The sequence below is a fragment of the Acomys minous genome, assembly GCF_964271855.1.
Source record: "Acomys minous genome assembly, chromosome: 4".
NCBI lineage: Eukaryota > Metazoa > Chordata > Mammalia > Rodentia > Muridae > Acomys > Acomys minous.
Genome location: NC_140486.1, coordinates 82,852,344 through 82,873,720, shown reverse-complemented (window position 1 = coordinate 82,873,720; position 21,377 = coordinate 82,852,344). Strand labels below are relative to the sequence as shown.

The following is a 21,377-nucleotide window of genomic DNA, read 5'->3' as shown; positions in this document are numbered from 1 at the left end:
TTCAAAAACACTTAATACTTCAAGATACTCAGCCTTAAATGAATCTAGAATATAATATGATGGCAACTATGAATACAGAACAAGAGGGTCCTCCCTACTGGAAATAAGGTGAGGTACTTACTTGCCCTTCCTCTGTACTTTCAGAGTTTCTCTCTTTCCTAACATGTATAAATCTTAGTAAATCTCAAATAAACCCTTTGAGAGTCTCACAACTCAGAATATTTCCCAAAGACTAGGAAGTAATCTTGAGAATACAAACATCAAAGGCGGGAGCTGCCCTAGGCCCCAGGGATAGAGCCTAACTTGAGTGGTCACCTTGTTCCAATTATCAACGCTGCCTTCTGTCATGGAGATATAGGAGAAGTTTGCTTTTCTTCAAGAACAGTGGTTCTCACCTTTCCTAATGCTGCAGCCCTTTAATAGAGTTCCTCGTTATGATGATCCCCAACTATAAATGTTTGTTGCTACTTCATAACTGTAATTTTGCTACTGTTATGAATTGTGATATAAGTGTCTGTCTGTTTTCCAATGGTCTCCTCACCACACACCCTGCAAAAGGGGTCGCAACCCACAGGTTGAGAACCACTGGTCTAGCCAGGGCTAGTAAGTTAACACAGATAGTCACCACTATTAGCAGGTGTTTTCATTACTTCTCTCGTCTATTTGATAACATTTTCTTCATTTTACCAAGGGAGGAAAAGTTCATTTGGGCTCGCAGATGCAGGTGTATCTCAGTTCATCGCAGTAGAGAAGGCATGATAGCAGGAATGGGAGGGAGCACATGACAAAACTTCAAATAGCACATTCCAGTCAGCAGAGGACACAAGATAGAACCAGAAGCATGAGTAACCACCAAAGACATTCCTCTGGCACCTTGTTTCTGCTAGCCAGGCCCCACCTCCTAAAGGCCACCGTCTGAGGGCCTAGTGTACAAACACATGAGCCTGTGGGAGCATTTCACATGCAAACCACGTCGTCGGGTGAAGATCACATGAAGTATTGTCTAATGCAACAGGTTCTGTCTGCAAGCCTAGAGACGGGGAGACATCCTGCTATCTCTTCACTCTCTTAGGAATTTGCCTGTGGTGAACACCACATTCTAATTTTAAGCTTATTCACTAAAAGAACCATTTCTGCTCTTTATGACCTTCGTGACATGACTTTTCAGTCAGAAGATTTTATTTTTAATTCTCTTTCCTCAATAATAATGAATGTATTTTCTTGAGCACAGAACTAACAGAGGACATACTCATGGGACGCTGTATTCAAGTTTCCTGTTATCGGATACACTGTGCTTTGTGGAGTTTCGATGTTGCCCTAAGTTATAAGTTTTATGGTCCCAATATTCATCCTTTCCTCATAGTCACTAAGGAACCCTCTCTAAAGACAACATAATTAATTTGAAATCCACTGGGATCTCCCACTCCGTTTCTATCATGTTTTTCTTTAAACCAAAGCAAGCATTAATAACCTTAATGGTATGAAGAAAAAAGTCATTCAAAAGGAATAAACTCACTTTAACACATACTTTGGCTGGCGAGCCAACCAGATATGGCTTCAGCACCAAGCCATATTCTAGGAGTGTTGGATGTGGTCATTTGACTCCTCTCCCAGAAACTGCCATCACATAAACAGTACCATCTTGTCCACAGTCCAGTCTCTTCCCAAGGAGCAGCCTAAGCTCCAGGGAGTGTGATGGATACAGATGGCAGCAAAGTGAAGGCGTAGCATGCCTGATTCCAAGAGACAACTCTGAAGGGTCATTCCGGGTTTGACCGTGGCCCTGGTGCAACCGCAGTACCATTCCACGGCATCTGGCCAGACCTGCTTTCCCGACTCCCCTTAAGTGCTGTTCCCAGGACCCGCTGCCAAAAACAACAAAAAGTTTCCTGCACATAAAGGTCACGGCCTGCTTCCTGAGGAGCCCAACTCGCAACTCTCACCAGGATGGATTTTCTTTCTAAATGCCAAGCGGTTATATGTCTTACAGTGTGATGATAAAATGTGATGGCTATAAACCAGTGTTCCCTGATACCATTTTATGGATTTAAAAAGTTACATTTAGTAAAGGCTTCAACTGTCCCATAGAGTACCTTTTTAGTGGAAACAGCAACCCCATTTAATGTACAGAGCTGTGGGGCTACACGAGAGGAGGAGCAGCGAGGGCCGGATATGAGCCTGCTCAGTCCTCTGGCCAGACTTCCTTGTGTACCACTCCACACAATGGCCTGTCAGTGGGCACCACAGCACCAATTGCCCACCACTCAGGAAAACTGCACTTGCGAGAGGAGAGTGAAAATGATAAGTCAATGAATGTTTCTCTACATGTCCTTGAAATGGTAAGAAGAGACGTCTTCCTACAGAAGTGGGTAGCGTTGTCAAAGCTCCTAAGAGTAAGAGAAGCACGAGCCGAGACAGTCATCATGCTCAGAAAAATGCCTCATGCATCAAATGAAATGATGAGGTAAAACGGAAAGATATTACAAAACAGTGAAGTCTGTGCTCAAGAGGTAAAAGCAGCTGGTGTAAAAGGAAGAGTTGACGCAAACCATGTGTACTGAGCCTCTGCGTAAACAACACATTCTTAGCCGTAACTCTCCTGGTGAGGTCTTGCTTTTACACATAGTATATATGTGGGATGTAGTCGATTTGTTGTTTTTAAGGAAATATCGACAATGTACAGTTCAAAGAAGTCTGAAGGTAAGAGGTTCCTAAACATAAGCTCTTCCCTTAAAAGGCAATTGAAATCATGTATAGAATTATTCAAGCCACACTTCTGTAAATGACTAAAGAGCAGTAATGTTGCAGGATATGAAATCAAAATGTGAAAATCAATTGTATTTATATATACCAACAACTTATCCTTTAAATTTTTAAAAAGAAAATCCCATTTGTAATAGAAGAAAAAATATTTAGAAGCAAATTTAACTAAAGATTATAAATTGAAAGCTATAAAACAATAATGAAAGAAATTGAAGATGACATAAATAAAAGATAAAGATCTTATATTCATGAGCTAGAAGAATTAATATACTTAATATGCTCATAGTGTCCAAAACAATATTCAGATTCAAACTGACTACTATGAAAATATCATTAAATTTTTCACAGAAATAAAAAGAATCCTAAAATTCACATGGAACACACACACACACACACACACACACACACACACACACACACACACACCACAGGAGAAAAATAACAAATAGCTAAATCCCTCTCTAGTGATGCATACATACACATTGGGAATTGGGGGGGGGGGTGCTCTGTAGGCATCACTCTGGTTTCAACCTATATTACAAAGTTGTGTAATCAAAATATCATGGTACTGACATTTTTAAAAAAAGGATACGAAGACCAATAGAATGTGATTTTTTAAAAGACCATAAATCAAATTGCATGTTTTATGATCAATTGACTTTCAACAAAGAAATCAAGAAAGCACATGCTGGAAGGATAGTCTCTTCAATCAATGGCATTAGGAAAACTGACGAATGAAACTGATCTCTCATACTATATATAAGATCAACTAAAATGTACTAGACTTAAACATAAGACCTGAAACTCTAAAAGCTCTAGAAGAAAACACAGGAAAACCCCACGCCATTGATCTGTTGAATAATTTATTGGTCAAAATCCCCAAACTGCAGATTAGAAGAGCAAAAGTTAACAAATGGGTTTGCATCAGACTCAAAGCTTCTGAATCACAAAGGAAACAGACAACCTACAACCTGGGAGGAAATATTTATTTACAACCCATATACCTAATAAGCTAATATCAAAAATATATAAGCAAGTCATGAAGAAAAATAACCCAATTTTAAAATGCCTAAAGGACTTAAACAGACATTTCTCCAGAAGAGACATAGGAGTAGCAAACAGATAAGTGAAAAGTGAGTTATGTGCCAAATCATCCAGCAAATGTAAATTAAAATCATACGCTATCACAACTCCAAGAATGAGGAGCATCAATAACCTGTGGTGCTGAGCTTGTTCCTAGGTTTCCAGGAGACTATGGCAGAAGGATTGCTTGGACCCAGGAGGCTGAGAGGAGTCCACGTGAAATACTGTCTCAAAAAGGAGAGAGTGAGGAATAGGAGAAGGAGTAAAAAGAGGAAGCAGAGGAAAGAGGGAGGACCACCTAATCGTGAACTGTGGGTCCAGCTCACTAGTAGAGAGCTTACTGAGTATATGGGAGCCTATACAGTCAATGCTGAGGAAGCACAGAGGCTACGGGCCTGACATTATGGATGGGCATGTGGATGAGTACACACACTCTGGATAGCAGTATGAAAATGCTTTTAAAATGTCTCAGTATACACTCAAAGGAGTTGAAATCTCTATCTGTGCGGCATTATTCTCAACAGCAGAGATCTGAAAGTACCCTAAGTGTGTGTCAGTGAAGGAAAAGAGAAATGAGATAGACAGACAGATAGATAGATGATAGATAGATAGATGATAGATAGATAGATAGATAGATGATAGATAGATGATAGATAGATAGATGATAGATAGATAGATAGATAGATAGATAGATAGATAGATAGATAGGCAGACAGGCAGACAGAGGGATGGACGCAATATTACACACTTCAGACTTTTACAGGTAAGAAACGCCCACTATTTGTGACAAAGCGAATGAACACTCACTGAAGTATAATAACATTTGCGTGTGGAAGCTACAAGAGTAGAAATTTGAGAAACATAGTAGAGTGGTGTCACCAGAGGTCAGAGAAAAAAGTGGGAAAAGAAGATGTTAGTCAACAAACTCAAGTTTCAGTTAGATATGAGAAACAGTTTTCGTAATGTATTACATACCCTGGTGACCACATAATAATGTATGTTAGAAAACATGTAGTGTTTTCACCAAAACAAAAAACAAAAAAAAACTAAGTAGGTTAGAAATAAGTACATTGGTTAGCTTGATTTAAGTATTCTGGGAGATTTTACTCCATAAATAAAGCTTTTTGTCCATTTTTTAAGAAAGCTGAGATGCAGGGAAGGTAATCAGTGAGCTTGGAAGAACCCTCAAGCCATCCACCGGGAAGCCCAGAGAAGCGAAGGAGCCGCTGAGAGACAAACCGTCTCCACAGAAGCTGGAAACAGAAAAAAACACTCTGGAGGGATCAATTAAATGTGACAATTTATACATTCACTGGGAGGGGGTGGGGAGGAGGGACAGGAAAAAAAAAACGGTTCTCTGGGAATGATAAATTATTCCTCAGTCCAGAAAAATGTTACAGAAGTTTAGAACAGTTGCTGTCTAGCCAAGGCCTAGACTTCCTGAGTCCTAAGTCTCCTAGTTTTTATATTATGGGGGGGAGGGGGGAAACCAACTTTTATTAAAACTCACAATTATTTTTCTTTGTAGCTAAATATATCTCAAAGAAGTCTGGACAAAAGCAAGACCGTGTCTGATTTCACCTTACCAACAAGAAGCCACAGACCAGCTGTGAGCCACATAACTGTCTAAAGTAGAAAAGGCCGAATGATGGGTGTGGTGGTTTTAATGAAAATGGCCCCTATAGAGTCTCAGGGAGTGGCACTATTAGGAGGTGCAGCTTGTGGGAGTAGGTATTGCTGGAGGAAGTGTGTCACTAGAGCCCACTAAAGAGTGTGGGCTTTGAGGTCTCAGATGATGAAGCCAGGCCCAGTGTGGCACTCTTTCTTCCTGCTGTCTACCAATCCAAGTGTAGAACTCTCGGCTCCCTCTCCAGCACCATGTCTGCCTGCATGCCGCCACGCTTCCCGCCATGATGACACTGGACTAATTAATTAAGCCTGTGAGACTGTGAGCCAGCCCCAGTTAAATGCTTTCCTGTATAAGAGTCGCTGTGGTTATGGTGTCTCTTCACAGCATAGAACACTGACTAAAACAGGGATTAAGACAGTAAAGACTTGATCCAAACAGATTTTGAGGCTCTGTTTGGGAGGAGAATTGGAATTAGATACCCATGGAGGTGGGGGTAAGACCATGACTGAATACAAGTAGCTTTATGAGGAAAGGGACTGCACACAGACAGGCATGTGTGCACGCATACACACACACACACACACACACACACACACACACACACACACACACACACGCAGCCTCCTGCATCACCCCAGGATTGTTCTCCCTGCAAGACTGCCATCACCAGATGCAGCATTTGACCTTGAACCTTCAAAACCATAACTGTAAATAGACTTCTTTTCTTTACAAAGTTACCCAATCTGTGTTATTCATTAGCACAGAAAAACTAAGACACAACCCTATGATCTGAACAGACTGATGGGAAACAGGAGTGGCACTGGGGTCCTGTGAGAAGCTGAGACAAATAAGATATTTAGGTTAATAAATTGTACAATATTAACTTGGAGTGTATATGGTTGTCCTTGTACAATGGTGTGTGTGTATTATGTGCATACACCTGTGGAACTTGTGGAGGCCAGGATCTAAATTTGGGTGCTTTCCCTACCATATTTTTTTTTTGAGACATGGTCTCTCCGTGAGCCAGAAGCGTGTAGCTTAGCTAATCTAGCTTGCCAGCAAGGCCCAGGGACCCTCATGTCTCTGTGTCACTATTAGTGGGATTACAGCATATACCTGGTTTATTCCATGAGTGCCAGGGATCCACACTAAGGTCTCCATGCTAGAAAGGCAAGCAGTTTACCAACTGGGCCATCTTCTGAGTCTCTATGAACCATACTGCTTACTGCATATTTTCCCTTTGTAGACGCCCTCTCTAATATCTAAGGCGCCTGTCACTCTTGTTGAGGTAACAAGATTTCACTCGAGCTATTTTTCTCTCCTAGTTCAAAACCCTGTTTCCAGACACTAACTCTCAGAATCTCTTCTGATTTGAGTGTGTTAACTTTTCCTTACTGTGACAAAATACCTGAAATACAAACACAGCAGATGTATTTTGACTCGGTTTCAGGTATTTCAGTCGGTGGTCACTTGGCCCCATCATTTTGGACCAATAATAGTCAGAATGTCTGATGGGGTCATCCATGGAAGCAAGTGGGCATGTCCCTAGTTATCTGACTTCCTTCAGGGAGGATCACCCTATGCCTAGGTTTCCCATCACCTCTTGTACTGCCACCAGCTGGGGAGTGAACTGCAATCCATAATCTCTGATGACAGTCAAGGCCCAAAAGTTAACAGAATATCTTTGTAAGTCTGGGCACTGATTAGGTGCCTTCTTAGTTCAGTTACCTTTGATAGCTTGAATTTGCACACTGTAACTCCTTATTTGGAAGGTATAAGAGAAGAGTGTAGGGCTGGAGAGATGGCTCAGTGGTTAAGAGCACTGTCTGCTCTTCCAAAGGATCTGGGTTCAATTCCCAGCACCCACATGGCAGCTCACAACTGTCTGTAATTCCAGTTCCAAGGGATCTGACACTCTTGCCCCCATACCAATGCACATAAGATAAAATTAAATAAAAATTATTTCTTAAAAAAAAGAGAGGAGTATATTGTGCAAAGGAGTCAGATAGAATCAAGTCTTGAAAACTACCTCCAAGCCTTACTGACATCATGACAAGAGTCACCTTTACTTCTCCCAAGACTCACATTCCAATTGGGAAGAAAGAGACGGTAAGGCAGAGACAAAGCAGTGGCTGGCGACATGGCAATGGCATTTGCCACCAAGCCAGACAGCCTGAGAAAGGGAACCAACTCCCACAGGTTGTCCTCACATCCCTGTGCATGCGTACACACATACACACATCAGTGCAATTACTTTTAATGTTTTAATGATATTTCAATAGAAATTCCAGGTGTGGTGCTCACACTCACGTAATTGCAATAATCATGGCAGAAGCAGAGTGAGCGTGAGGCACAGGCCAGCTTACGCTATATATGGTGCTAGGCCAGTGAGCTACACTGCAAAACTCTGACAAGAAAAAAATTACTAAGAATGTATATAGCCCTCTCATGTCCTCCCAGGACAGCACTGCAGCTTAAAGGATGACCATTCCCAGCCCTGCCACTGATACCAGTGCATTGACTGTAGTCCACGTATCTTCTGTTTTGCTTGTATCTTATTCATTGTGAGCATATTTGAATACAACCACCATTCGTATGAGTTGGTCTTTTCTCCCCTTATAATTTACTTATTTACTGAGATGACATCAGACATTACCCAGACTGGTCTCACAGTGTGGGCTCCAGAGAGCCTCCTGCTTCGGCCTCCCGGGTAACTGGGAATGCAGGCCCACACACCACGCCTGGCCTCTTCTGCACTCAGACACCTTGAGGACTAGTGTCTGAACATCCCCTTTCCGTAGCTGAGCAGAAGAACTCTACATCCATCTACTAAATTGGATCGCATAATTTTGTGTGATTCAGCCAAGTATTTTTGTTGTGGTTTTGGTTTTGGTTGGTGCTATTTGGTTTTTTGAGACAGGGTTTCTCTGTTACACACTGCCCTAGACTCTCTCTGTAGACGAGGCTGGCCAAGTATTTTTAAGGATCCTTTTGGATAAAAAGTGAAAGAGACGCTGAACAGAGAAGTGTGGTATCTCCCCTAGCATGGATACAGGCCTTGGGACACAGTCACTGCTCTCTCAGTTTTGCTCATTATGTCAGACCAAATGCCTCCTGTGTCACGTGCCCTCTTCTAGAAGATGCACCCTTCAGAGGTAACTCTGTTTACCAGGAAAGAAAACATCTTAGGCAGAAAGAGGTTAGTATTATCGCTCAAATCTCTCATTACTACTGGGGGTGGAGGGGGGCCCAAAGGTCAATTCGAGAATATGCACCTAAATCTGAATGCATTTTTATTTTCTTTTTCCACAGAAACTGAAACTTGGGGAAATGAGTTTAAACTGTCTGAAGAAGTGTATGACAACTTTTAGGACGTTTCACCTAAAATTAACAAAAATTGTTTCCTTTTTTTTTTCTGAATACCTAAGCTTTTAGATATTTCTTTTTAATAGCTAATCTTTGGACACAAGAATATTAATATTGTTGCTGCTTACTTTGAAGACAAAGTTTACAATACAAAATACACAAGTTTTCACAGATGTAACTTCTAACAGTTGTGGATGCTAACGGCTTAAAAACATAGCCAGCTCCTTAAAATGAAGAACTTGCATTGCACAGTGCTAGGGTTAAACGTACAGCTTTCGACCCTGACCAAAGTACTTACCCATCTATGATTCAACTCTATTGGGAGGATGAGCATGAGAAACGACCATTACAGCATTGTGCCTGAAATAAAATGGGCCCATGATAGATGGTCGCTTACAATAATGACAGCCCTTACTACCTGAGCTTATCTAAACAGTAATTCCATGCCACTTAAGAGATAAGCTGGGCTCTCGGCCACCTTTCAGAAACAATCCTTGCAAAGCAGTTTTTCAAGAGATCCTCAAAACTGTGGGGGCAAGCCTAATGAAGATGGCTTCTGTCCCTTAGCCCCGCCCCCGCTTTTTTTTTTTTAAGTATAGGGTAGTTGGCATGGTGGTGAGTCAGGGTCTCACTGTGTAGCCCTTAACTGTCCTGGACTTCGCTATATAGACCAAGCTGACCCTGAACTCAGAAATCCTCCTGCCTCAGCCTCCCACGTGCTGGGATTAAATGCATTAGCCTAGCTCCCAGCCCCTCCTTCTCTCAGGGGCACAGGACAGCTACCCTACCCTCTGGCCTGCGCTGCGCTGCCCCGCCCAGCCCGGCAAGGCGTGAGTGACAGAGACAGCAGGTGCTGCGAGCGAGCGGTGACTTCCTCCCGCGGCTTCTGCGTGCGGCTCCTGGAGGGGGAGCGGAATTTGCACGTGGAAACTGTCTTCCTGTCAGCCCTCGGAAGTCCGCGGTCCGGCGACGGCGTGCGGCCCGCAGCTGCTCGCCGGCCCCGGGAAGCGAGCGCATCCGCCCCGCCGCCGCCGCCGCCCGCCCCGCAGGTCGAGCGGTCTGTCCCGCCGCCCCGGCGCCACCCCGGGGGGGGAACTTGCGCACGGCGCCTCCCCCGCCCCCCTCAGTCCCGCTCGCCCAGCTCAGAGCCTGCGCCGCTGCAGCCGCCGCCGCCGCCGCCAGGGGGAGCGAGTCCCCGACGGGAGCCGCGCCGGCTCGCTTCCCGCCGCCGCCGCCGTCGCGCCTTCCAACTGGAGCTTCGCCGCCGCCGCGCCTCCTGCCTCTCGGAAGAGTTGGAGGGGAAAGATGGAGACCGAGTCCCGGGCGGTGAGTGCTGGGGTCTGGGTCCTGCGCGGCCCGGCCTCGGTGGGGCTGGAAAGGTGTGCTTTGGAGACCAAGCGAAACGCTCGCTGTTCGGTTGGGAAGGAGCGCGGTGCTTGGGGGCGGGGGGGGCCGTCGGGGTGTCCGGGAGGGTGGGTGGGCGGCCCCCGGGAAACGGCCGTGGAGTGGACCGCGGGGCCCGGGGCCGGGATCCCCGTTCAGCCCTCCACGCTCAATGCGCGGCAATATTTCCCGCCCGGACTGCAGCGCCCTCGACGGTCGCCCGCCCCCACTTTCGGCTGCCCGCGGCCACGAGTTGCGGGGCCGTCGACGCTCCGCCCCGCGATAAGCCTGGTCTACGCGCGCCGCCTGCCTGCCCGCCCCGGTCGGTCGTCGAGCCTGAGTCGGGCTTGGGGCCTAGCGGGCTCCCCTCCGCCAAATCCCTACCCCACCCCCCCAGGACCACCACCGCCCTCCCCACTTCCCCCAGCGTAGCCTGGTAACGTGCCGCCAAGCCCCGCCCCGTTCCCGGCCGGCAGCCAATCAGCATGCGCCAACGCCAGGCCTGAGACCCACCGTGCGTGGCGGGCAGCGCGTGGTAGGTGCCGTTGAGGGTTCCCGCCACCGCTGCTGGCGGGTCTGCCTGGCAAAATTTCTCGCTGGCTGGCCTTCTTTTCCCTCCCGCACTTTGGTGGGGAGGGGGGGGACCCTCGCGTCAGTGCCCCAGTTCACGATGACCCAAGAGAGCCTGAGGACGTTGTCAACCCGGCCATTTGCCCCATCGCCTCTGCCTGCTGGCCTCAGAGGGGAAGGAGCACCGAGGCGGTGACTGCGACGGTTAGCCCACCTCTTCCTGTTGTCTTTGCAAAGGTGGTCCATTTCGAGGTGAAGCTCCCCCCAGAGAAGGGGGCACCGGGGCCCGCGTTACTTTTTGAAGAGTGTCGTAATAAACTCTTCCGAGGTCAAAGCTTGACCAGGAAGCAGAGGGCGCATACCTCCACGCTTTCAAACGGTTGACGGCTAGAGGTTTCCTCGGTTGTCAGAAATCACCGATAATCTCAAAGGAACTTAGATGCTAGCCGTATCTGAGCCCTGTGGCCCCTAACAATAAAATGTGGTCTAGAATATTATAGCAGGTCTCCAGAGCGATGATCTATTTGTTCATATGTTCAACAAATACACATTGAACTCTTACTATGTAATATTTTTTACATGACTCAGTGATTTTTAAAAAAGTAGACAAACTTACTGTCCTAGTGAATATTACTGGACTATGCAAAGTGACAGGCAGATATGTATAAGAAAGAGGCAAATAATAAAAATGTTATATCCACAACATGAGCCTTTAAAACTTGGAGTGAAGCGAATTGATTGCTTTAAAAAAAAAAAAAGAATTAGTATTATTTTTTTTCTTTTTATCAGTGAGTAGCCTGAGTTCTCTCCACTTGGGACTGATTTCATCCACTGAACTCCTTTGATTTTAAAGAATTTTGTGAAGACTTTTATTGTTTAACAAATTCTATACAATGTTTAGCTTAAAGTTGGTATGGTTTTTTCTGACAATACAGTATTTTCTAGAATTTTATTGGTACTATTTTCAATTAGAGGTTTCCTTTATTGAAATAGAAATAATAATTACTATGAGTTCTATTAGTATTACATACTATTAATCTATTTCTTCCCATTAACATGCCATATATTGTGTTTATCTGTACTATGACATAATATTCACAAGGACAGGAAATTTGGCTTTTTTAATCACAGGGACTTCTAAGAGTGCTTTTGTTGGCCAATAAAATGGAGAAGAACTGCTCTACTATCTACACTGAAACTTGGGTGTAATGCTTCTCAGCTGACATTGAACTTTAGTATTTTGTAATTACTTAGTATGTTAGACTGTCTCAGAAGTCTGTTTAATCTTCCCAGAAAGAAAATTAATAATAACATTTTTAATGTGTTTCTTTACGGGTTTTTTTTTTTTTTGGTCTGTTTTACATTACAAGTCCATTTGCTTGACAGTATGCAAAGGGTTAGACACTGATACTGGTCTATAATGCTTTCCACTTTAGAAATATGAGCATAGTAGACTGATACCAACCTCAATTCTTTTTTGGTTTTTCAAGACAGGGTTTCTCTGTAGCCTTGGCTGTCCTGGAACTTATTCTATAGACCAGGCTGGCCTTGAACTCGGGGATGGGTTTTCCTCAGCTTCCCCAGTGCTGGGATCAAAGGCATGTGCCATCACTACCCAGCCTGAGCTCAGTTTTTTTGGTATGGGAGGGAGTTGAACCATGTGCCACTTCACCCAGTTAGGTCTTTCTTAAAGACCAACTAATTTCCAAATAGGTATATACATGTACATGAAATTTTAACTCCTAGGCTAAAATTATCCCAGTTTATTAATTTGTCAATGCTCTTTAGCCAAAGAATACGAGAAACAAGGTAATTGAGTTGTCTGTGAAGTCATTGGAACTAGGAAGAAAGTATCCCAAGGGGCCTCTCAGGTGTTGAGAGCTTGATTTATACAATATAGACTTGAGACTTAGGATTTCAGAGACAAGGGCTTTACCTGGAATAGATTTTGTGAAGAAATAGGACTATTTCTATGATTATGTTAATATTTTAAAGTAAGATTGATAAAGAGGAGTAATGTTCAGTAAATCTCATAGTTTGGACAGTGCTTTTCTTATCGGTATTCAGACATGATTAAAGAATGCTTCTTTAAATCCTGATCTATCATAATTACAGCGACCTTGCCTGATGCTGATGTTGTGTTAATAAGAGAACACCACCGCCTGTGATGCCAGGCCAACTTTGAACACCTGGACAAGATGGCTGGTGCAAAGCATCTCCATCCATCTGGGTCTTCTTTTTTCCCTGACTTCTATAGGAATTTAGTGTTATTCCTTAACAAATAGCGCACCTCATAATTACTCTGAGTGTGTTTGAGTAGTATGATTAATAGCAAGCACTTCTCTAGAGTGCTTTATTTCATTTTTTATTTCCCCCAAAAGCTATGAACTCTAATTATAATCTTCATAATTTTGGAATAAATGTCAAGTCTAATATATGACATTTTGCCTAAATGATCATTTTGGTAGTCATGCATTAAAATTCATGCCCAATGCTGAAAGTTTAAAATGACTTTATTTTACAGCAAACAACAAACCAGACGCAAACAGATTCATTATCTCCATCCCCTAATCCTGTGTCACCTGTGCCTTTGAATAACCCAACAAGTGCCCCAAGATATGGAACAGTGATCCCTAATCGCATCTTTGTAGGAGGAATTGACTTTAAGGTATCTATCTGTGGATGCAATGAGGTGGGAAAGAGTGTTTCCCTTTTCTTTACAGTAGAATTTTTCAACAATTATTTCCTAATACAGCTATAAAAATTATATTTGGTTAATTACATATTGGTTAATAGGCTTCACATTGTCTTAGTTTAAATACAAATAACCCTTTCAGCAATAACGTAGGTTAATTTATGTATGTATATTTGTCTAGTCTCACATTCAAGGAAATTGACGTTTCTTTACTTGCTGTATGCCCCTTGTTACTGGTGGAATGAGTCTAAAATCGACCGTTCCTTCCTTCTTTGTTTTTAACTAATCTACTTTTCTTACTCATTGATCTATACTCATTTTTCCACATACTTCAAGTATACTTTCTTATATGATGCTCCAATTGATTAGATAATTGAGTATTTCAGTTTTCAAGTGAAAAATCTAAAGATTTTATTCTTGTAAAACTGTGTGTTTTTATCCCAACCTTTATTCTTGCATTCCTAAGTAATGTTGTAGACTTCAATTTTTTACAAAAAGCTTTCTTTGATAGCATTTTTAATCTGATCATTTAAAATGCCTTGTGGTACAAATAGAGAATCTGTACAAAATTGTGCTTAATCAGCTCATGAGATGTTTTACTCTTTCAGATAAGCATAGTTGAAATGATTCGCAGTATTTCTATATAAGAGGTAGTAGTAGATATGTACAGGAAAAGTATACATAGATATTTTTTAAAGATTTATTTATTATGTATACAGTATACATCAGATCACATTATAGATGGTTGTGAGCCACCATGTGGTTGCTGGGAATTGAACTCAGGGCCTCTGGAAGAGCAGACCATGCTCTTAACCCCTGAGCCATCTCTCCAGCCCTACGTAGATAATTTTAATCAAATACCCTTACATAAGCTGAGGATTTAACTCAATGATAGAGGTTTGCTTAGCTTGTAGGCCCTGAATTCAGTCTACACACACACACACACACACACACACACACACACACACACACACACACCTTCCAAAGGGATTTATAAGAATATTTCTAAGTTCAGGTATTAGAAATTATAGGGAGAGATGCTTTTATAACAAAATGTGCTGTTATGTGTGATTTTTGACACACACCTTATTTCCACATACTCTTACTGCAATTTACATGAAATTACTTTTTCCTTTACTTAAGAAAAATGTTATACTTAATGTATTTGCCAAAATAATGGTTCTTAAATATATGATTGTTTCACTATACAATGCTTTATAAAATACTTCCCTTTTGAAAGATTTTTTTGTACTATGGAAATATGGGTATTCCTCCTTAGAATTCATTCATATTAAACATTGTAATAAACTTTGTTTTGTTTTTCAAGACATGGTATCTCTGTGTGCCCTCGGCTGTCATGGACTCATTTTGTATACCAGACTGGCCTTGAACTCACAGAGATCCACCTGTCTCTGCATCCTCTGTGGCTGGCCATCATAGTGAGCTTTTATTAAATAAGTATTCAGTAAAGTACATTTTCATGTAAGTCACTAAAGCACATCAAAGACAATATGAATCTTAGATGTCATTGTTTCTATGTACCCATAGCATTAAGGTAAAGGAATTTTTTCCCTTAAGAAATATCTTTTTCAAAACCACAAATAATGGCTGGTGAGGAAATAATTTTCTATAGTATCAGTCTCAGACTCTTTAAACCTCTTAATTTTTTGAAGCCTAAAAACTATCCCTCTTTCAAGTTCAATCACATTGACTTTCTCCTGACTGTACACATCTCAAACATTATGGCTGTTACTCTAATTTTATTTTGTCATCATAATGTCTGTAGTTTACTAAAATGTATGTTGAGTACAGATGAAGTATCTAATTTAAAATATTATAATCACTTTGTGATTTGTTGTAGAAAGTACAAGTATTTAGGGAGCTATTATTTCTTTGCTAAGACCTTAGTCTTCCTAAAGGATATGTTGATTATTATAAAGTGACTCTAATACAGGCTGCTGGGTTTAATACATGTAATCCAAATTAGCATTCTTAAAGTCCCTAAAAGATTCCTTTACATAGTTAGCATTCTTTGCAGTTTTAGTTTAAAATAATTTGACTTTGATTTTTATACATATATATGGGTATATATATGTATGTATGTATGTATGTATATATATATATATAATTTAGCTACTTACTACTACATACAGCAAAGTACATACATTTAAGTAACCATGATTTTTACCTATTTTATAATGATGAGAGGTACTTTTCAACTTGATTTTTATGTTTATGTCTCCACAACAGGCATCAGAGTTGTTTCATCTTTTATTGATTAAAATGTTTCTTAATGTTTTCTTTTTATGTCACTAGACAAATGAAAATGATTTAAGAAAATTTTTTTCCCAGTATGGGTCTGTAAAAGAAGTGAAGATTGTTAATGACAGAGCTGGAGTGTCCAAAGGGTTAGTATCATTGCACATAATATATAGAATAATAATTTGTGTTTTGTTGGGTTAGGTTTTGTATACTAAAATACTTTGTTTCCATTTTTAGTAGGGAACTCTGTGCCCCCTTTTCTCATAAAGTTGCATTATCTGTGCATGTGTCTGTGTTGGTGGCAGTAAAAAGGGACTCTATAGTATTTCTTTATCTAAAAACATACTTTTGCATGGACAGAGTAGCCATTTAGTATAATATGACAAAAAATGTTGAGGGGCGAATGTATAGTAGCTAAAGAAACGGGTGATTTTGGGATTGTATATGAATGCAATTTAAACTATAAGAGAGTGTATTTGAAAACTGCTAACCCCAAAGAAAATCTGTGCTCTGCGGCTCAGAATCTAGTCAAGGGCAAATGAGAAGTGCCACTCTACTGAGAATGGTTGCTTGTCAGGTCAGGAAGAATCACGGTGGTCTGAGAGAATGGCTTCCACGGGCTCACGCAGTGGAGTGCTTGGTCACCAGAGTGGCACAATTAGAAAGGGTTAGGAGAGTGGCATTTGGGGTGGGGTTTGGCTTTCAGAAGACCAAACCAGGCCCAGTACCTCTCTCTCTCCCTGCTGTCTGAGGATCCAGATGTAGAACTCTTGGCCTCTCTCCCAGCACCATGTCTGCCTGCATGCCACCATCCCTCCCACCATGAGGACAGTGGGAAACTGTAAACAAGCCCCAATTACATGCTTTCCTTTTTAAGAATTGCCATGGTCATGGTGTCTTTCCACAGCCATCGAACACTGGCTAAGACAGAAGTTGGTACCAGGGAGCAGGGCATTGCTGTTACCGGCCTGACCATGCTGCTTATTGGCAGATAGGAAGCCACTCGAATGCTTTAAGCGGGCCTTAATGGGTTATACTAGCAGAAACACAGACGACAGTGGACGCTTTCTGCCCTGGCCCAAAAATTTGCCTGAGGCTAAATGAAGAGTTTTGGAATATTAGTGTTGGCAGAGGAAATTTCAAGACAGCCTGGTATTGACTCTGTTGCATTGTTATCAGCAGTCACACAGAGATGTACAATGAGAAGGAGCAGGCTGAGCAAGGAAAAGTACAAAATGTGCAGTTTGAGGTGAAAAGAAGCACCAGGAAGGAATGGAGCCAAGTCCAGTGCTCAAGGAGATGTAAAGAGTAGTTTAAGAAACACCTGACGTTAAGTGATATAAAGGAAGTGGTGACCTCAGGGCAAGCTTTCACCTTGTGGAAAGGAACTAAAAAGCTGGTACAAATGTGTTTGAACAAAAGGGCCAAGTTCCAGTCTCAGCAGGCAGCAGAGCTTGGCAGCATCAGCCACATGGTTCTGGCTTTAGAGTCAAGAATACAAGAAAAGGGTTGTGGACTCTTCCTCTGTGGCTAAGAAAAGCTGTTAAGCCAGGCATATGCCAGAGGTGTCCCTGCATGGAGGCCCAGATAGGACACTGTGCGAAGCTGTGAAGGTGAAGCCTGGATTTCATTGGAGACGCCAAGATGTGGGAGATGCCAGAGACGTAGGAGACCTGTTGAAGAAAGCTGGAGGTGTGGTATGGAAGCAGCCAGGAGAGTGCATTACAGTCAGCAACGCCGAAAGGAGCTGGACGTCAGACATGGAGGTGCAGAGTTTGGAGTTTGCTATTTTAGGTCTTACTTTGGCCCAGTATTTCCTCACTATGCCCCCTCTAACTCCTTTTTAGAATGGTAACATACACTCTGTGCCATTGTATGTTAGGCCTTTAGATTCCTACTTCACGGGGGTTACAGTTAAGAGATTGCCTTGAGTCTCAAAAGAGACTTTGGACTTTGGACTTTTGAATGGTGTTGAACCTGTGATAGACTATGGGGATTTTTGAAGTCAGACTAAATGCGTTTTGCATTATGATAAGGCTGTAAGCCTATGTGAGCCGGGGAATGGAATGTGGTGGTTTGAAAGAGACTGACCGCCCCCATAGGCTTATACAGGGAGTGGTGCTAGTTGAAAGGATTAGGAGGTATGGCCTTTGTTAGAGGAAGTGTGTCGCTGGAAGTAGGCTTTGGGCTCTCAAAGGTCCTAACCAGGTACAGTGTCTCTCTCTTCCTGCTGCCTGTGGATCCAGATGTAGAACTCTCAGCTATTTCTCCAGCACCATGCCTGCCTGCACACTGCCATCCTTCCGACCATTCTCTGACCTGTGGTATATTATTTAATATCCATCAATTTGAAGTATATTTCTCATCTGCCTTGGTTTAGTGTTCTAGTTATTTGTTTTCTCCTTAGTGGGTGGTAGTGGGGATTGAGCCATGAAGAGAATTCTACTTATGAAGAAGGTTTCTTTAAGAAATAGAAGAGATACCCATACCAATAGGTGTATAAATGACAAGAAGCATGAAAAGGCAAAGGGGCACCCATAAGATCATAGCTCCTTAATTATCAAGTCTAAATAGAGTAAGTAAAATACCCAACAAAAAATTCAAAAGCCTTTCGTAAAATGACCAGTGACTTCAAATTGTATGCAGACAAGCAAATGAGTACCATAAGAAACATAATTCAAGACATAAATAACAAAGTCAGAAACAAATTTGAGGGTGGGCTCCCAAGGCTGCTACTAAGGGCAGTGGGAACAAACAAGGTGCTCTGTTTTGTCTTCTTCTCAAACACTGATGAACACTGTCCCCACTGCACTACTAAATCAAAGATCAAGTCAAGGAGGGGACTGAGAAATACACTGCTTAACTCAGCACAGGTGTGCCAAGAATTTAGTCCAAAGAGTAAATGGTTCAAACTACTGGGGCAGCACATCCCCAAATCTGGGTAATAGTGTAAGCTGAGATTGGTGACCATACCTCTCTCAGCAGCACATCTCAGTGAGGAAAAGAGCCCAGAACTCATCTTCCAAAAATAAAATATGGCCAGTGTGATTTTTCAGACCTCAGTATACTCTCTTACTGTACTTTTGTCTTTTTGTTGTTCTTGGGTTTGTTTTGTTTTCATTTCTTAGTCTTTGCTCTTGCAAAAAATGTTTTTTAGTAGTCTTGTTTTAGTTTGTACTGTGTTTGGTTAGGCTATAGGATTGTTCTATATGCTACTCCACCCATTTTACTATTTTGAACTCTTAATTAAATTAATTAAATTTTTATTTACTTATTTATCCACTTTACATCCCCGGTCCCACCCTCCCTCCTCCTTCCCCTATCTCCCCTCTACTGCTCCTCAGAAAAGGGGAGCACCCCATCAACCCACCTGAGTGCTCCACTGCTCCTCAGAAAAGGGGAGCACCCCGTCAACCCACCTGAGTGCTCCACTGCTCCTCAGAAAAGGGGAGCACCCCGTCAACCCACCTGAGCGCTCAGGTCACATCAGGACTCAGTGCATCCTCTTCCTCCGTGGCCTGGTGAGGCAGCCGTGCCAGGGGGAGTGATCAAAAAGCAGGCAAGAGTCTGTGCTAGAGACAGTCTCTGCTCGCCTTACTAGAGGTCCCACATGAAGACTCAGCCGCCCATTGCTGCATCCATGTAGGGGGCTTAGGTCCAGCCCATTCACAGTCCTTGGTTGGCGCTTCAGTCTCTGTAAGCAGTCCTGGACCCTGCTTAGTTGGCTCTATTGGTCTTCTTGTGGGGTTCCTGTCCCCGCCCTTCTATCCTTCTCCTGCAGTCTTCCGCAAGTCTCCCTGAGCTCTGCCAGATGTTTGCCTGTGAGTCTCAGCATCTGTTTCAATCCGCTAATGAGTGGAGCCTCTCAGTGGACACCTATGCTAGTCCCTTGTCTGGAAGCATCGCAGAGTTCCCATGGGATGGGTCACAGGTTGGGCGAGGCATTGGTTAGGCAGGGCACATTTTGGGTCCAAGTTTTGGTGGATAGGTTGGTGTTCCCCATCCTCTACTACAAGTCCTGGTCTAGTTAGAGGGTGTAGTCTTTATGCTCCCTGCTCCTAGGATTCTCAGCTAGAGTCCCCCTGTAGCCTCCCAGGAGCCTACCCATTTTGTACTTTGAATTCTTAATTCTTACATTCTTCTCGTTTCTCTCTTTCCCATGCCTACTCAATTTTTACTTATTCACTGTAACCTTCCAAAATTTAAACTCTGAAAATTCCCCAACTTTCCCTTCCCAGATATTTTGTCTACCTCAGTTTTCCTCCTCATTCTAACACTGATAGCTGTCCTTACCCAGCCAACAGTCATTCTACTCCTAAGCTTAGTAACTCGTATTCTGGTTGTACCGTCCTAGTCTCTTGGTCCTCCAGTAGTTAACTGAAGTTGCATGTGACTAGCTAGTGTCACGTTTGTGTCGTGGACCTCCCCAGCGTTTATGGTTGCTTCTGCAGTTAGTACTGTACTCCAGGAGAAGTAATAGTAAAGAGGTTGTACCAAGTGTCCTGAGCACATAGACTGAGGTTTAAACCTAAAGGGTACAGCTCATAAAAATTCTAGTCAGCAAAATGCAGAAGTCTTAATATGATAATTAAAAAACGTGAAAAATCACACAGTGCCACACACCCCAAAAATGCCAATTGCATCATAAATGGTGAAGTTCAAGACAAGGAAGATAAGACTGTTTAATGAAACAAAACAGTATAAAATAAACTCTTGATTTAAGTAGAACGTAAATAAACAGCTGACTGGAATAGGAAAGTTAATATGGAATGTGAGAGAGGAATTTACAAAAAAGAAATACTGAAAATAGGAAAAACTCAATAAAGTCAGATAAAAGATAACTCTGAAGGAAGCTTCACCACTAGAATGGATCAAATGAAGCCCGAGAGAGATGAGCTAGGATTCAACAGAGAGCATCACTAGGACATGTGCGCTCTGTGTAGCAGAACTTAACATTTTACAGATGGTCAAGAGAGAAGAACTCCAGGCTAAGGGCATAAAAATTTTGATAGAATCAAAGCAGAAAACTTCCCAAATCTAGAGAAATAGATAAGCATCTAGCTTACTTTATTTTCGTGTAACTGTGATAATATATCCTAACAAGAGCAACTTAGTGGGGCAAAATGTTTGTTTTGGCTCATAATTCAAGGGTACAGCCCATCACAGTGGGGAAGTCAAGGTGGTGGGAACTTAAAGCAGGTGGCCACATCAGCAAGGAGAAAGCAGTGAATGCCCACAGGGTGTGGCCGGGTCTTCCCACCTCAATTAATCTAATAAAGATAGTCATCCTCAGGCACGACCAAAGGATGTCGTACCCAAGCTGATTCCTTTCAGGTGCATACCGAGGCTTCTCCCTGAAGGGAGTCTAGATTCTGTCAAGTCGATAATTAACACTATCTGAACTCAAGACGTGTGTCAAAAGACAGAACAAACAAGAACAGAAAAGTTCTCCATATCATGTTACAAATAAAACACTAGGCAGAAAGTGAAGAAAAATATTGGAAGTCACTAGAGGAAACACTCAAGTCAGCTATAAAGGCAAACGTGTCAGCAATGATGTCTCTGCAAAAGCCTTTAAAGCCAGGAGAGTATGGAATGATGCATTTCAAGCATTGAAAAGTTAAT

At 42.5% G+C, this 21,377-nt stretch overlaps 1 protein-coding gene across 7 annotated transcripts in view; it reads left to right on the top strand.

Annotated features, from left to right (window-relative positions):
* The first annotated feature begins 9,945 nt into the window (after positions 1 to 9,945).
* The window catches only part of BOLL (boule homolog, RNA binding protein), an 89,599-nt gene continuing 78,167 nt past the window's right edge, over positions 9,946 to 21,377 (top strand). For 2 of the 7 annotated variants that reach the window (XM_084779469.1, XM_084779467.1), the window contains exons 1-3: positions 9,946 to 10,168; positions 13,320 to 13,487; positions 15,807 to 15,898. In XM_084779469.1, coding sequence (XP_084635595.1) covers positions 10,148 to 10,168; positions 13,320 to 13,487; positions 15,807 to 15,898 — 281 coding nt within the window. In that variant the 5' untranslated portion in view covers positions 9,946 to 10,147. Of the gene's footprint in view, positions 10,169 to 10,785; positions 11,048 to 13,319; positions 13,488 to 15,806; positions 15,899 to 21,377 lie in introns of those variants that run through there. The other 5 variants (XR_014778761.1, XM_084779470.1, XM_084779468.1 and 2 more) reach the window with 4 other exon arrangements.